Source organism: Astyanax mexicanus, chromosome 19 (assembly GCF_023375975.1).
Source record: "Astyanax mexicanus isolate ESR-SI-001 chromosome 19, AstMex3_surface, whole genome shotgun sequence".
NCBI lineage: Eukaryota > Metazoa > Chordata > Actinopteri > Characiformes > Acestrorhamphidae > Astyanax > Astyanax mexicanus.
Window position 1 is genome coordinate 39371709 of NC_064426.1, and position 16043 is coordinate 39387751.

The following is a 16043-nucleotide window of genomic DNA, read 5'->3' on the forward strand; positions in this document are numbered from 1 at the left end:
CCTAGCAACTACTTAGTAACCACCTACCAGCACCATAGCAACCATCTATCCACCACTAAGCAACACTCTAGCAACCACCCAGCAACATTTAGCAACTACTAAACCAAACCTTAACAACTGCTCGAGATACCATAGTGACCTGTCTAAACCATATAAGCCATTTGTTCTTTTCGGGAAATTTATTATCTAGTTCGTAATAAAAAATAATAAGAGATCACTTAAAAATGATGAGTTCCTTTGATTTTATTTTACCAAATTGAAAACCTCTGTTATATAATCAAGAGGAAGATGGATGATCACAAGCCATCAAACCAAGCTGAATTGCTTGAATTTTTCACCAGGAGTAAAGGCATAAAGTTATCCAAAAGCAGTGTGTAAGACTGGTGGAGGAGAACAATATATATATATTTACATAAAATTAGGAAATTTTTAGGAAGACTAATCTCAGTAGTCTGTTGTTCACACATGCTATATGGAACAGTCTAATGAGGCTTTGTAGTGGTTTGTGGTCAAGCCTAAATGTAATTTCTTAACATAAATAATTTCTAAATGATAATAAACCATTTAAAAATGAACTCCAGAGCTCTATTTTCTCTATCAATGCCCAGTATTCTCGGTGCTGTCTTTCTTTTTTCCCTTAAAGGTGTACATAGACAATCCACAATTCTCAATTGGAAGGATACATCAGCTGCGTCCTCCAAATTACTTTGAACGCCTGCTGCATTTTTCATCTGTATATGAAGGATCTGTTAATTCTATTGTATGACGTAGCGGCCTAAAAATGCAGCCCACCTCGACTACAGCCTAGGCTTTGAAACACAGCTACTACACACTGCCCCTAGTGTTTTGGAGTGTACTGTATATGCAACATGCATCATGCATTTGCAACTGCATAGTTAACAGCGAGTTTATCTCTAGACTCATGAAAAAAAAAGGTTTAAGCATTCAGTCTACATGTATAATATAAAAAAAAATCAGAAGCAGTGTTTGACTTTTCAAGTTTTTTAGACATTAAAACGACATAACATCATGAAACCCTGACTTGGCAGAGGACGCCTTAAGAGATTTAAAATATTTAAGGTGGCTGCTGTATGTCTGTCATTTTGTGGCAGGTGTGCTATCCAAGTAATATGCATCACACAGGTGAAGCTGGAATGCTTGTGAAGGAATGTGATGCAATTTTTAGACGAACACTGATGTTTACGGCAAGAAATTTGAACCTAAAATCATATAAATTATAAATCTATAAATTAATTCTGACTAGTCATATACCACAAACACATATCCTTAATATTATTATGACAAGTGTTACCTTTGCCATATTGATTTACATTGAAACAGATTCTCTCTGTTCTTATTCCATTTACAGCTCTGGAAAAATACGAGACACCTTAAAAATTATGAGTTGAAGCTGAACTGCTTGAATTTTTACAACAGGAGTTTAAAGCATAAAGTTATCCAAAAGCAGTGTGTAAGACTGGTGGAGGAGAACATGCCAAGATGCATAAAAACTGTGTTCTTTGCATTATTTGAGGTCTGAAAGCTCTGCATCTTTTTTGTTATTTCAGCCATTTCTCATTTTCTGCAAATAAATGCTCAAAATGACAATATTATTATTTGGTATTTGGGAAAAATGTTGTCTGTAGTTTATAGAATAAAATAACAATGTTAATTTTACTCAAACATCTACCTATAATTAGCAAAATCAGTGAAACTGATTCAGAAACTGAAGTGGTCTCTTCATTTTTTCCAAAGCTGTATTTACACTGTAATTTTGAATAGTAAAACTCTAGTCAAAACTAGTTAAATACTACATTAGAGATATACTACATTTGCCTGAATTCATACTATATGCAAATTCATTTATTATTATGTGGACTTTTACTAATCAGAATTACAGTGAGAATCTGATATTAAAATTTCTACCAGTATTAAAGTAATTATATATATATATATATATATATATATATATATATATATATATATATATATATATATATATATTTTTTTTTTTTTTTACCAGTTACAAACATATAAATCAATAGTAACACATGACTAATCAGAATGGATTTATTTAGATCTGTAGATCTGATATTAGCTATATTCAGGTTAAAATATCTTGCCATAGAAATGTGCTACATTAACACTGAAACAAACGCTGCTGTGCGAACTTTACTACTGCAGATTCTGTAAAATCATACTGTTATATTTAATCTATAAGTATGTGCAGTTTAAAGATACGATAAATATTTCGGAATACATTTAAAACACACGTTTCCTTTTCTATTGATCTATTTGAAATGTGAAGGTGAACAGATCAATGTAGTGACTTTTGTAGTGGCAGATTATCTGATTACATCATCACAAGATAACACACTGAACATAGGCAATCCCTCAGAGCTCTGAGGCCTCTGATTGGACGGACGGTTTTCAGGCAGAAGATAGCAGGTGTCATCTTCGGTGCAAGAAGAAGAATCTCTGTGTAGTGAGCCGTCACTGCCTGGGCCTCCACACCTCCACATTCATATCACCAGAGGCTATAGCCAACACGCCCGCCTCCACACTCAACTACAGAGAGAAAGAGAGAGAGAGAGAGAGAGAGTTTTAAGCACACAAACAATATTAGTGAAAACAGACCATCAATTACAAATAAAAGGCAGCTCGTTTTATGTTAAATGAGTTCATCATTCCATATTTTAGATAAAATCCCTCTATAGTTCCACACATTTACAAAACCAACATGATCGTTCATTGCATCATAAAACATACAATCAACCCTAACTCTAACCCTGTATTAACAGTTTAAAAAGTTAAAGAACATCACAATCTGGGCCTGAATCTATTTTCTTCTTCCTGCTAAAATAAATAGCTTTTTCCTTTTTTGACAGTATGGAAAACCCAAAAAAGTGAAAAACATTCATTGAAACAAGTAAAAAGGGAGGTTAAAACCCTAAACAGTAAAACCAATCCTGTACACTAGGATAGAGATAGATAGATAGACAGAGAGAGAGAGAGAGAGAGAGAGAGAGAGATACAGAAAGAGAGAGCAAGAGAGAAAGAGAGAGAGCGAGAGAGAGAGAAAAAGAGATACAGAGAGAGAGAGACACAGAGAGAGAGAGAGATACAGAGAGAGAGAGAGAGAAGGAGAGAGAGAGAGAAGGAGAGAGAGAGAGAAGGAGAGAGAGAGATACAGAGAGAGAGAAAAGGAGAGAGAGAGATACAGAGAGAGAGAGAGATACACAGAGAGAGAGACAGAGAGAGATACAGAGAGAGAGAGATACAGAGAGAGAGAAGGAGAGAGAGATACAGAGAGAGAGAAGGAGAGAGAGATACAGAGAGAGAGAGAGAGATACAGAGAGAGAGAGAGATACAGAGAGAGAGAGAGAGATACAGAGAGAGAGAGAGAGAGATACAGAGAGAGAGAAGGAGAGAGAGAGATACAGAGAGAGAGAAGGAGAGAGAGATACAGAGAGAGAGAGAGAGATACAGAGAGAGAGAGATACAGAGAGAGAGAGAGAGAGATACAGAGAGAGAGAGAGAGAGATACAGAGAGAGAAGGAGAGAGAGAGATACAGAGAGAGAGAAGGAGAGAGAGAGATACAGAGAGACAGAGAGAGAGATTGAGAGAGAGAGATACAGAGAGACAGAGAGAGATTGAGAGATACATAGAGATAGAGAGTCAAGTCAGTCAAGCTGATAAGAATGTAAAACACCAGAGGAAAAGCAAAAAATGAAGAGGAAAATACGTCTCAGCTCTACATCAGAACAGAAATCATCTTAAACATTCTAATTAAAACTTCTTTAAAATAATTACAACTAATAACACTGTTATTGATATTTTATTAATGTATCTATTTATCTATTATATCTATATGATTAACTTCTATATGTAAGGTATGTTAATGTATATTTTTTATTTTTATTGTTATTTTCTTACCTTTTGTATATTAAATACATGTTTCGTTGCTTTGGCAAAATGTATTAAATGCAATTCATGCCAATAAAGCTTTTTTAAATTGAACTGAAACTGAATTGAGAGAGAGAGAGAGAGAAAGAGAGAGAGAGAGAGACAGAAGGAAAGAGAGAGAGAGAGAGAGAGAGAGAGAGAGAGAGAGAACTTTGACTCTTGGCTAAAGGATTATTTAGGAAAGGGGTGTGTATGTAGGTTAAACAATCAGTGTGACTAATATAAATCACAGATATTCACTAAACGTCATTGACCAGCAGTTGTACCTCAGGACTGGCTCAGGGAACACCCACACCTATATAAGTTTTGAGGCGTAATAAATATATATTCTATTGTTTTTGTTTGCGCTCCCCAATAAGATTACTAAAGTTACGGCTTCATTACTCCACAGGGTGGCTCTATAGTTAAATGAATAGGGTAAACCTGTGGTGAAGAATATCGGTTGTTAAATTCTGTAACACTAAAACACCAATAAATCAATAATTCCTGGTATTTACTTATTTAGGAGTATTGCATCCTCTTCAGTAACACTAGTAATGATTTAATGCTGTAAAGGATCATAGAGAATTGTCTTGCAATACATAGAGTATCGTAGAATTACAATATGACAGTGATAATATCGTATCATGAAATGCCTCGTTTTAAATGTCAAATGTAATGATAAAGTAAAAAAATAGCCATTTCTTTGCATCGGCAACTCTATGTTGGGAGCATCGGCTAAAAACGCTGTATTTAGGAATGCTGGGGGAGAATGGAAGTTGGCTATTCAACAAAGTTCATACTCGTTTATCAGAGTTCACTACAACCCAAGTTCATTTCACACCAGATTTCTACTTTAAGATGATCTAGAGTAATGAATTAATAAACTAGTAAGACAACACTTACCCCATTCACTCCTGCTTGATGGTGAAGTGTACACAGAGTCTTCGGGGGTGCACAGGGGAGGTGAACCTACACCAAAAAATCTCAGTTACAAAAATGTCTGTCTCAGAAAGTGTAAATCACTGAGCATATTACATATTTAAAAACATAGACCACTTATCTTATTCACTGAAAATACTGTATTTACTGTACAGTGGTGCTTGAAAAGTTTCTGCATAAATATGACCTAAAACATTATAAGATTTTCGCACATATTGGATATTTTCCTAAAAAAATGATAAATAAAGTATAGCATTTTGTTTAACATTTCTTTAACTGGCTTCTCTTTATGACTTTGGAACTTTCTCCCCAAACCCAATCGAGACTGTTCAGTAGGGGTGGGTGATATGGCTCGAAATCACGATATTTCAGGGTATTTTTGCGATAACGATATACTTGGCGATAAAGGAAAACAGAAAAATAATTAATTAATTTCAAGAATATTGTATAAGTATAACAGTATAATCATTATGTGGCAAAACAAATAATATAGCATAAAATAATATAATGCAGTAAATAATATATATTTAGTGCATGCATTTAAACTGCAAACTAAAACAATTATACAATAAATACACCTAAAGCCTCACAGTAAATAATAGACTACTTTTAAGACAGAACAGCCCTATTATCACGATATGGATTTTTCATATCATGATATTTCTGTGTCACGATATATTGTATACAATATAATATTGCCCACCCCTACTGTTCAGATTTGTCTACATTTAAGTCACTTCTCAAAACCCATCTCTTCAGAACTGTTTTTAACCTATAATGTAATTTAGAAAACTTGTAGAAACTATATTTGTGTTTATTTTATTAAGAATTGTCATTGGTAAAACTGCCTATGTTATTTTTGTGTTCAATTTGAAGACTGTGTCCTTTATTGTTGTTGTAATTTTGCCCTTTACTTCGTGCCTTTTCTTTATATGTAAAGCGTCTTTGAGAATTTTAAAAAGCGCTATATAAATAAAATGTATTATTATTATTAATAATATTATTGTTATTGTTATTAATATTATTATTAATAATATTCTTTTTATTCTTTTTCTTCTTATTATTATTATTATTATTATTATTATTATTATTATTATTATTAATTTATTTTTACTTTTAGGATATATGTGTGAAAATCTGATTATGTTTTAGGTCATATAGAACATTCTAAAGGGTTCTCAAAAGTTTAAGCACCACTGTAAAGTTTCACATGTAGTAAATGTAATGCTCTATTAATATACCTTAATAGTGCGGTCAGAGGAGCATGTGTAGAGGGTGCCCGGTGAGTGATGGACACCCGTCACCAGTGAACTGTGTCCCACATTAAACTGGGCTACAGATTTAAACAATCCTTCATTCAGAGAGAAGGTGTGGACCAGTCCGTGGTTATCTCCCGCCCACACCTCTCGCCCGCTGTACGACATAGACAGCAGGTACGACTTAAGCTGCAGAGACAGAGCAAGAATACGTTATTATAAATTATAGGTGTTACTGAATCACTTCCGTATCCACAGGTATATAATAAAAGCAGCAGCTAGGCATGCTGGGACTGCTTCTACAAACATTAGTGAAAGAATGGGTCTCAGGCTCTCAGGAACTCCAGCACTGTGGTACAGTGATATCATGCAGCACCTGTGCAACAGATCAGTCCAGTCTTGAAAATTCACTACTCACTACTAAATATTCCACAGCCAACTGTCAGTGATATTATAACACAGTGGAAGAGACTGAGAACGACAGCGACTCTGTGCTCTGTCAGTGTAAAATAACAGAGCGGGGTCAGTGGATGCTGAGGAGCATAGTGCACAGAGTTCACCAACTTTCTGCAGAGTCACTACACTAATCACTACACACCTCCAAACTTCATGTAGCTTCAGAGTTCATCACTACACACCTCTAAACTTCATGTAGCTTCAGAGTTCATCACTACACACCTCTAAACTTCATGTAGCTTCAGAGTTCATCACTACACACCTCCAAACTTCATGTAGCTTCAGATTAGTTCATCACTACACACCTCCAAACTTCATGTAGCTTCAGATATCATCACTACACACCTCCAAACTCCATGTAGCTTCAGATTAGTTCATCACTACACACCTCCAAACTTCATGTAGCTTCAGATATCATCACTACACACCTCCAAACTCCATGTAGCTTCAGATTAGTTCATCACTACACACCTCCAAACTTCATGTAGCTTCAGATATCATCACTACACACCTCCAAACTTCATGTAGCTTCAGATTAGTTCATCACTACACACCTCCAAACTTCATGCAGCTTCAGATATCATCACTACACACCTCCAAACTTCATGTAGCTTCAGATTAGTTCATCACTACACACCTCCAAACTTCATGTAGCTTCAGATATCATCACTACACACCTCCAAACTTCATGTAGCTTCAGATTAGTTCATCACTACACACCTCCAAACTTCATGTAGCTTCAGATTAGTTAATCACTACACACCTCCATACTTCATGTAGCTTCAGATTAGTTCATCACTACACACCTCCAAACTTCATGCAGCTTCAGATATCATCACTACACACCTCCAAACTTCATGTAGCTTCAGAGTTCATCATCACTACACACCTCCAAACTTCATGTAGCTTCAGATTAGTTCATCACTACACACCTCCAAACTTCATGTAACTTCAGATTAGTTCATCACTACACACCTCCAAACTTCATGTAGCTTCAGAGTTCATCACTACACACCTCCAAACTTCATGCAGCTTCAGATATCATCACTACACACCTCCAAACTTCATGTAGCTTCAGAGTTCATCATCACTACACACCTCCAAACTTCATGTAGCTTCAGATTAGTTCATCACTACACACCTCCAAACTTCATGTAACTTCAGATTAGTTCATCACTACACACCTCCAAACTTCATGTAGCTTCAGAGTTCATCACTACACACCTCCAAACTTCATGTAGCTTCAGAGTTCATCATCACTACACACCTCCAAACTTCATGCAGCTTCAGATATCATCACTACACACCTCCAAACTTCATGTAGCTTCAGAGTTCATCATCACTACACACCTCCAAACTTCATGTAGCTTCAGATATCATCACTACACACCTTCAAACTTCATGTAGCTTCAGATATCATCACTACACACCTTCAAACTTCATGTAGCTTCAGATTAGTTCATCACTACACACCTCCAAACTTCATGTAGCTTCAGATTAGATCAACAACAATTTATTTATACCTGTATTTTCTTCAGCAGCCGCCCGGCTCTGCAGTCATACACTGCCACTGTGTTGTCTTTACTGCCAGACAGAATGTACTGATCATCCGAGGCCAGGCACAGCACAGCGTCACCATGCAGACCCAGACTCTTCACCAGAGGCTCCGCAGCTGCACAACACACATCATCAGAGATAACATAACCTTCAGTACAGACATTACAGGAAATCACATGACTGAGGACTGAGCTTAAACATCACTGTGGGCTTAAACAACACTCATGATGGAAGTTATTGCTATATACGTTTTCACAATAAACTCACAATAAAAAGAGCAGCGATAACAAATCGAGTAATCGCAAACTCAAATTGCATTACCCAGGAGCAGCAAGAGAAGATGCTCTTTTCACTGTGCTCACATGACATAAGGAAGTAGAGTGTGGTAGAGTGTGATAGAGGTAGAGTGAGGTACAAGAATGCTAGGCAAGGTAGAGTTAGTTACAGAGAAGTAGAAGAAGTAGAGCAAGGTAAATTGTGGTAGAGCGAGGTAGAAGAGGCAGAGTAAGTTAATGTGAGGAAAAGTGAGGTCGAGAGAAGCAGAGTAAGGTTGAGTGAGGTACAAGTGTGTTCGATGAGGTAGAGCAATGTAAAGTGTGGTAGAGTGAAGTAGAAGAGGAAAAGTTAGTTATTATGAGGAAGAGTGAGGCAGAGAGAGGAAGAGCAAGCTAGAGTTTGGGACAAGCGAGGTAGATGAGGTAGCGCAATGTAAAGTGAGGTAGAGTTAAGTAGAGTGAGGTTGAGGGGGATGCAAGCGAGGTAGACAAGGTAGAGTTAGGTACAGTGAAGGAGAATGAGGTAAAGCAAGGTAAAGTGTGGTAGAATGAGGTTAAGCAAGGTAGAAGATTTAGATAAAGTGAGGAAGAGCAATGTAGAGTGAGGTACAAGCAAGGTAAAGTTAGTTACAGTGAAGTAGAATGAGGTAGAGCAAGGTAAAATGTGATAGAGTGAGGTAGAGGGAGGTAGAAGAGGAAGAGTTAGTTAGAGTAAGAGAAAGGCAGTTAGGTACAAGCAAGGTAGAGCAATGTAAAGTGAGGTAGATTGTGGTAGAGTGAGGTAGAGGGAGGTAGAAGAGGAAAAATTAGAGTTAGGTAGAATAAGGAAGAGAAAGGCAGAGTTAGGTACAAGTGGGGAAGAGCAATGTAAAGTGAGGTAGAGTGTGGTAGAGAGAGGTCGAGTAAAGTAATGTGAGGTTGAGTGAGGTATAAGCCAGTTGGATGAGGTAGAGTTAGTTAAAGTAAAGTAGAGTGATAAAGTGTGATAGAGCGAGGCAAAGTGAAGTACAAGTGAGGTAGAGTTAGAGTGAAGTAGAGTGAGGTAGAGTGAGGTACAGGTCAGGTAGACGAGGTAGTGTGATGAACAGAGAGGTAGAGTGTGGTAGAGTTAAGGTAGAGTCATGTAGAACGAGGTTGATTGAGGCAAAGCAAGTAAGATTGAGGCAGAGTGAGGTAGAGGTCCACAATGAACACACATACACCAAACTACTTCTTTTAAAAGTGCAGAAAAACCTTAATAAAGTTTAATCTATCAGGATATCAGCAATAACACAAATCACATTTTTTAATGTGGCTATTATGGGTGCTAACTGATGTACATAGACTCCCATCACTTTCTGAAACATGAGCTTTGTACATGTTACCAGCACTGTATCTGATTTAAACATTGCATACTACTGACCACTGACCTCTGGTGTCATAAATGCTGATTTTCTGGTCATGTGACCCAGCCAGCAGCATGTGGTTCTGGCAGGAGAGGCAGAGTACCGCGGCTCGGCTCCGGATCAGGCCCCTCTCGGCCCCACCGGCCTCCAGATCCCACAGCCGCACCGTGCTGTCGAAAGAGCCCGAGGCCAGGAGGGACCCGCTGGCTGCCAGGCACCACACCCAGCCCCGGTGTGTGCTGAAGAGGCCCCGGCCGCACAGCGTACGCCGCAGCTCGCCCCGGGGGCCCCGCCGCAGGTCCCACAGGTTTACATTACGGTCCCTAGAGCCAGAGGCACACACCGTGCCCTCACCGCCCACCAGCAGGACAGAGTTCACGTCTGCGATGTGACCTGATGGGAGAGTGATGTGCTCCAGAGCAAGGGGAGGACTGGGAGATCGAGGAGGCTGAGGTTTAGAAACTTCTCCTTCATCTATGCCTAGAAAAATAAAAAAACAAAGATAACGATCAGTAAAATCAATTTTAACAATTTTAACAATATTTCAACTTTTAACCAATACATTTCCAAGATTTTTTCATAACTTTTCCAGGCCTTCAAGGCAAATTTCCATCGTCATACGGTTTTTAAAACATCAGAGCAGACATGGACAAAAAAATAAATAAATAAAACTATAATCGAAATTGATTATAGTAGACCTAAAATGAATCTGACAGATACTGAGAGCTCCATTGTGTAGGGATAAATTACTAAATTACCTCAGAGCTGACGTATTTGTTAGCAAAAAATAGATTTTCTTCATCGATAAACGGAAGCGCAAAGATTGTAGACCAAATTTCCATGACTTTTCCAAAACTTAGCTAGTCCTGGAAACTGCTATTTTCAAATTGCATCACTTTTCCAGGACTTTTCATGACCATACGGACCCTGTATTTTGTTATTCATAATATGTACTTTTGCAACACATTTGCACCACCTATCACTTGGTGAAATTTCCATGTCTTACAACACTTAAAAGCTTAAAAGCTTTTACCACACGTTAGTGTTACTTTGTGCTAAATGGCAAAACACACACAAACTAGTTCATGCTTAACTGTGATAGAAGCACAAAACTCATTATTTGAAAGTACTTAAATCTCCCTCATCTGCAGACTTGCCATGGACAGTAAGTACAGATCCCTCCCTCAGAAAAAGTCTGCTGGCTAATCCTGCTGTCTACTGTCCAAGGTTCTTAACCAAAATGACCAAATGACCTGATTACCTAGGTGGGGAGCTATCTAAACAGCTTATGGAAGCATATGATTCCCAACACCAAACTTTCAGCTGATTCAAAAAACAGATGATTGATTTTTTTTTAACTTGTTCAAAGTTGTTCAGTTGAGACCCAAGTGGAAACACAAAAAAGCACACTTCTACTCTATAATGATCCATTCCAGATGTCTCCTAACTCAGAGGGTCCACGCCGCTTCTAAACATGGTTACCGTAAGCCTTCTGTTTGGCAAATTAATGTTTTAAATGTCATTTTTTATTTAACTCCATACTGTAAAAACATATAGTCTCACACTGTCTACAATAAAAGACAAATATGGTACTAAAAGTAAAAAAATATATATTTAATTACTGCCAAACCCTACCTTCATCCATCATATCGTCAAGGTAGCCATTGTTCTGCTCTCTGTCTCCACCCAGTCCAGCAGTGTCTGGTGGATCTTGATGGTTTTCACCACCCTCAGCTAAGCCATTCTCTATTCCCTCATCTTCATTATCCCTCTGTTCTTCTTCTATACGTATTTCGAGAGGATTCTCTCCATCCTCCTGAAATGCTCGGACTGCGTCTGGCCTCATGTCCTCTTCAGCACCGTCTGGCTCTCGTGCAGCTTCACGTACTGCTCCATTTCTCATTGCAGCTGCTTCTCCATGAGCTCCATCTTCTCTATTAGCTCCATCTTCTCCATCATCAGCTCCATCCATGTCCTCGTCCATCTCCTGCTCTCGCTCGGCCTCTTCCTGTTGAAGTGCCCGCTGCCTCTGAGCCCACTCCTCTTGCTCCAACCAGCGTTCAATCAGCTGCTCCATCTCCAGGCAGGCTGTGGGCCAATCAAACTGCTCTCTCGGTCCAACAGGGAAGGAGGCTTTGGGGCCTGTGAGGCGATGAGCTCGAAGCTGCCAGGCTGAGGTATCCTCGCCCACCTCGCCCAGAGCCCGGCACACCTGAAAAAGAGAGTAAAGAGAGTAATGGTCTTGCTCAAGGGCTCAAAAGTGGCAGTTTGTAGAACCTGGGCATTAAACCCACAGCCGTATTAGTGGTTGTTACACAATCATTTTACAATTACTACTGATTGCTAAGTGTATAACTCAGATTAATGTTGCTATTTCCATTTTCAGATCATTGGTGCATTCTACATACTAAAAATTTTAATTTATTGACACATTAAACATAATTACAATATAAGTATCCTATCGCGTGATTCAGACCCTATCGCATAGTTTAGATCCTATCGCATTGTTCAGAACCTATCACATCATTTAAATGCTATAACGTAATTTAGATACTATCACATCATTTAGATACTATCGCATCGCTCAGATCCTACCGTGTCTTTCAGACCCTATTGTGTCGTTCTGATCCTATCGCGTCAGTTAGATCCTATTGTATCGTTCCGATCCTATCATATTGCTTTGATCCTAACATATTGTTCTGATCCTGTAGTATAATTTAGGTCCTATCACATTTTTTTGTTCTTATTGCAACATTTTTTCGATCGTTCTGATCCCATCACGTTGGTCTGATCCTATTATGTTGGTTCGATCCTATCACGTGGTTACGTGGTGTATTGATCCTATGGTATAATTTAGTTCCTATTTTGCAATGTCCTTCCTATTCTATCCTTTTGCAATATTTTGTTCCAATCGCGCCGTTGCGATGCTATCGCAACTTTTAGATACTATTGTATCTTTCTGATCCTATGGCATCATGTAGATCCTATACTAATGTTCTAATTCTATTGTATAATTTCTAATCCTACTGTATCATTTTAATTCTATTGTATCATTTCGATCCTGTCGCATTGTTTCTTCACATAACATCAAGTAACAATAATCAACAATAAAAGCAGCTAAAGAACAGTGTAAAAACATGTGGAGAAACAAATAAAAAGCAAATGTAAGAGAGAAATTATACTTAAATAATATTAAATATGTAACATGTACCGTATCTACTGGAAATAAATATGTTTTAAGCAGTTTTTTTTTTTACATAAAAACAGTACATTACATTACCTGTGGCAGAACATTAATAATGCATTGTGCCGGCAGATGTGAGGCGATGCTGGCGACCACCTCCCACGGTAAAGACAGTAATCCTGACGGAGAGGGGCTCGTCTCCGGGGGGTCCAGAGGAGGCTCCAGGTTTAACCTTTTAAACAATAAACAAAATCACACAGATACATTATGGCTTTCTGCCTGCAGTAGAGACAAAGAATTACAGACTAATAATTTAAAAATGTTCAAATGATTAATAATGTGTTAACTAGTGTCAACTAATAATAAAAGTTGTAAGTACTGTTAATTATTGTACACTTTTTTCAAGTGTTTTTCACTTTAATTTTCTATATTTCTGCACAAATTTAAAGTAAGACTTGGTCAGATTTGGATCTGCTTACCTATTGTTAAAATGCATGTGAAAATCTGATATGATCTGAAGTTTTAAGTCAAATTTATGCAGAAATGTAGAAAATTTCATTCCACGCTACAATAAGGGTACATTAATTAACAACACTTATGAGAGAAAATCTCGACTACTTATTAATTGACACTAGTTAAGACATTATTAAACATTTTTCATGACTTAATAAGGAACATTTTAAAGGGTTACAAACTTATAAACAATTTATTGGCGCATTCATTCAGAATACATTTATTAAGTAAAGAGCATTTGATCAGTTCACTATGACAGTTACACAATACAAGTGTACAATAGTTCTACACTAATTTTACTCACCCTAGTTGGTTGGACAGAGGTGCATCCGTCTTTAGACTGGGCGATTCTTCTAAAACTCCATTTCTTCCTCTGTCCTTCTCCTCCTCCTCCAGGGTGACCTGTGGCACGGACATCCTCAACGCTACAAAGCGGCAGAAACAGCAAAAAGTCTGTATATAATTTACAATACATATTTGCTTTAAAAGCAGCTAGACAGACTAGGGTTACTGAATGTTAGTGCTATGAATGACAGGCCTAATTGCATAAAACACTGAATATATGTTGGTTTAGATCTTTTATTTTTTTAAAGGTCAATGATGGACAAACAACCTTAAAAACTTTTATTGTTAATTGTCAATGTTAAAATTCTGACATTGGATCAACATTCATTTAATAAAGGTTTTAAATGGTTGAGGCTCTGAATCTACTCTCACATTAGCTAATGCTTTTAGGAGAAATGTGCTTCCCACACATAATAATATAATAATATTAATATAAAATGTATAATTATTAGTTAGCTAAATCTGCCCTTCTACACTGCAAAACCAATACAGTACAAGGTATAAACTAGGGGTGTGCCACATCGTATTGTGCACGTAATATCGTCAACATTTCTAAATATCGTAAACAATGATGTTATACCCCGAAATTGTATACTATTGTGCCATATTAGCCACACCTAATTAACACATGGGGGTGTTACTTTTCTGCTATTTTCCACTTTAAAAAATTATGAGTTTCCTTGATTTCACCAAATTGAAAACCTGATGGATGATCACAAACCATTAAAACAAACTGAACTGCTTGGATTTTTGCACCAGGAGTAAAGCAGCATAAAGTTATCCAAAAGCAGTGTGTAAGACTGGTGGAGCAGAACATGCCAAGATGCATGAAAAACTGGGATTAAATACCAGGGATATTCCACCAAATATTGATTTTTGCATTATTTGAGGCCTGAAAGCTCTGCATCTTTTTCGTTACTTTTCTGCAAATAAATGCTCTAAATGACATTTTTTAAATTTGGAATTTGGAGGAAATGTCGTCCGTAGCAGAAGAATAAAACAAAGTAGAAGAATAAAACAAAGAATGAAACAACAATGTTCATTTTACTCAAATATATACCAGTAAATAGCAAAATTAGAAATAGTATCATAGAGCTGTATTTCTAAACTGAAAATGAAAAATCATTAAGTTTATAAAAGGAGAGCAGATTGTATCATGCTTACCGAATTGGTGGTGACTCACAGTTAGTTACCTCATGCCTTTGTTTTATCAGAAACGCTCGCGAATAATCGATTAATCAATAGCTTAGTCAGATCGATAGGTAGCTCTGTCGGGCTCCTGTCACTCTTTTGTCGTCTCTACAGTTTATTTAAAGCTGAATTCTACAATTAATAGAGTTATCTGTCCTACAGCTGTCACTAACACTCACAGCAGACTCCACTGACTGGATCAGATAACCGATTAATCTCATCTGTCGCCGAATAACCCGATAAAAAGTCGCGCGCTGCGGGTAACACGCGATGCAGATATTTCAGTCAGCAGGTTTTTATCTAGTGTAAAATACAACTTGTTTATTACAGTGTTCTATTCTAGTTTAACAGCTGTGTCTCCATACCAACACCTCCTTCTGTTTTGGTCCTGGTCGTGTTGAATCTGTGTGTCAAAATAAAAGTCTTTCAAAAAAGTGAAATCACATCGTATCATAGGCAATACTATCGCAATTTTTTTAAATATCGTTATAGAAAAAATACCCTAAAATATTATTTTAGAGACCATATGGGCCATCAGTGTACACATTTTATGCTGTTTGTAGCAAAATGAAAATTCACAATGTTCTCATTTAACATTAAATAATATATTGTTTTTTTTTATGATGGACATTCTATTTAAACCTGATATAAAATACAAAATAGCAGATATCACAGAATGAAGAGCAGGAATGCACTAAGTAATGCAAGTAAACGATTGTTTGATACCCATAATCCTTACAATAATTTTAACAGCTTTTTCTTTTCTTTTTTTTTCATTCTATTTATTTTTTTCTCTCTCCCTTTTCTGTTAATGGGTTTTTCAAAAATGTAAAAAAAAATATTTTTGATTTCTTTTCTCTCTCTCTCTCTCTCTCTCTCTCTCTCTCTCTCTCTCTCTCTTCTTTCTTTCTTTCTTTCTTTCTTTCTTACATTCTTTCTATTTATTTTCTTCCCTCTCCCTTTCTGTCAAAGGGTTGAAAAAGTCAAAATAAC

General features: G+C 37.2%; 2 protein-coding genes across 3 annotated transcripts in view; both read right to left on the minus strand.

The window, feature by feature from the left end:
- Positions 1-16043, minus strand: part of elof1 (elongation factor 1) — a 515825-nt gene that overhangs the window by 358014 nt on the left and 141768 nt on the right. The gene's annotated exons all lie outside the window — the stretch shown is intronic.
- Positions 1987-15451, minus strand: fbxw9 (F-box and WD repeat domain containing 9). Of its 2 annotated transcripts, none has more exons than XM_022665004.2 (9): positions 15416-15451; positions 13819-13939; positions 13098-13233; positions 11453-12029; positions 9842-10297; positions 8124-8272; positions 6130-6333; positions 4853-4918; positions 1987-2568 (listed from the first exon to the last, which is right to left on the minus strand). In XM_022665004.2, the coding sequence occupies exons 2-9, from the start codon at positions 13929-13931 to the stop codon at positions 2494-2496; spliced, it is 1776 nt and encodes a 591-aa protein (XP_022520725.2). In that variant the 5' UTR covers positions 13932-13939; positions 15416-15451; the 3' UTR covers positions 1987-2493. The 2 variants fall into 2 exon arrangements, with proteins under 2 accessions (XP_022520725.2, XP_022520724.2); XM_022665003.2 differs by having other exon boundaries at positions 15024-15449.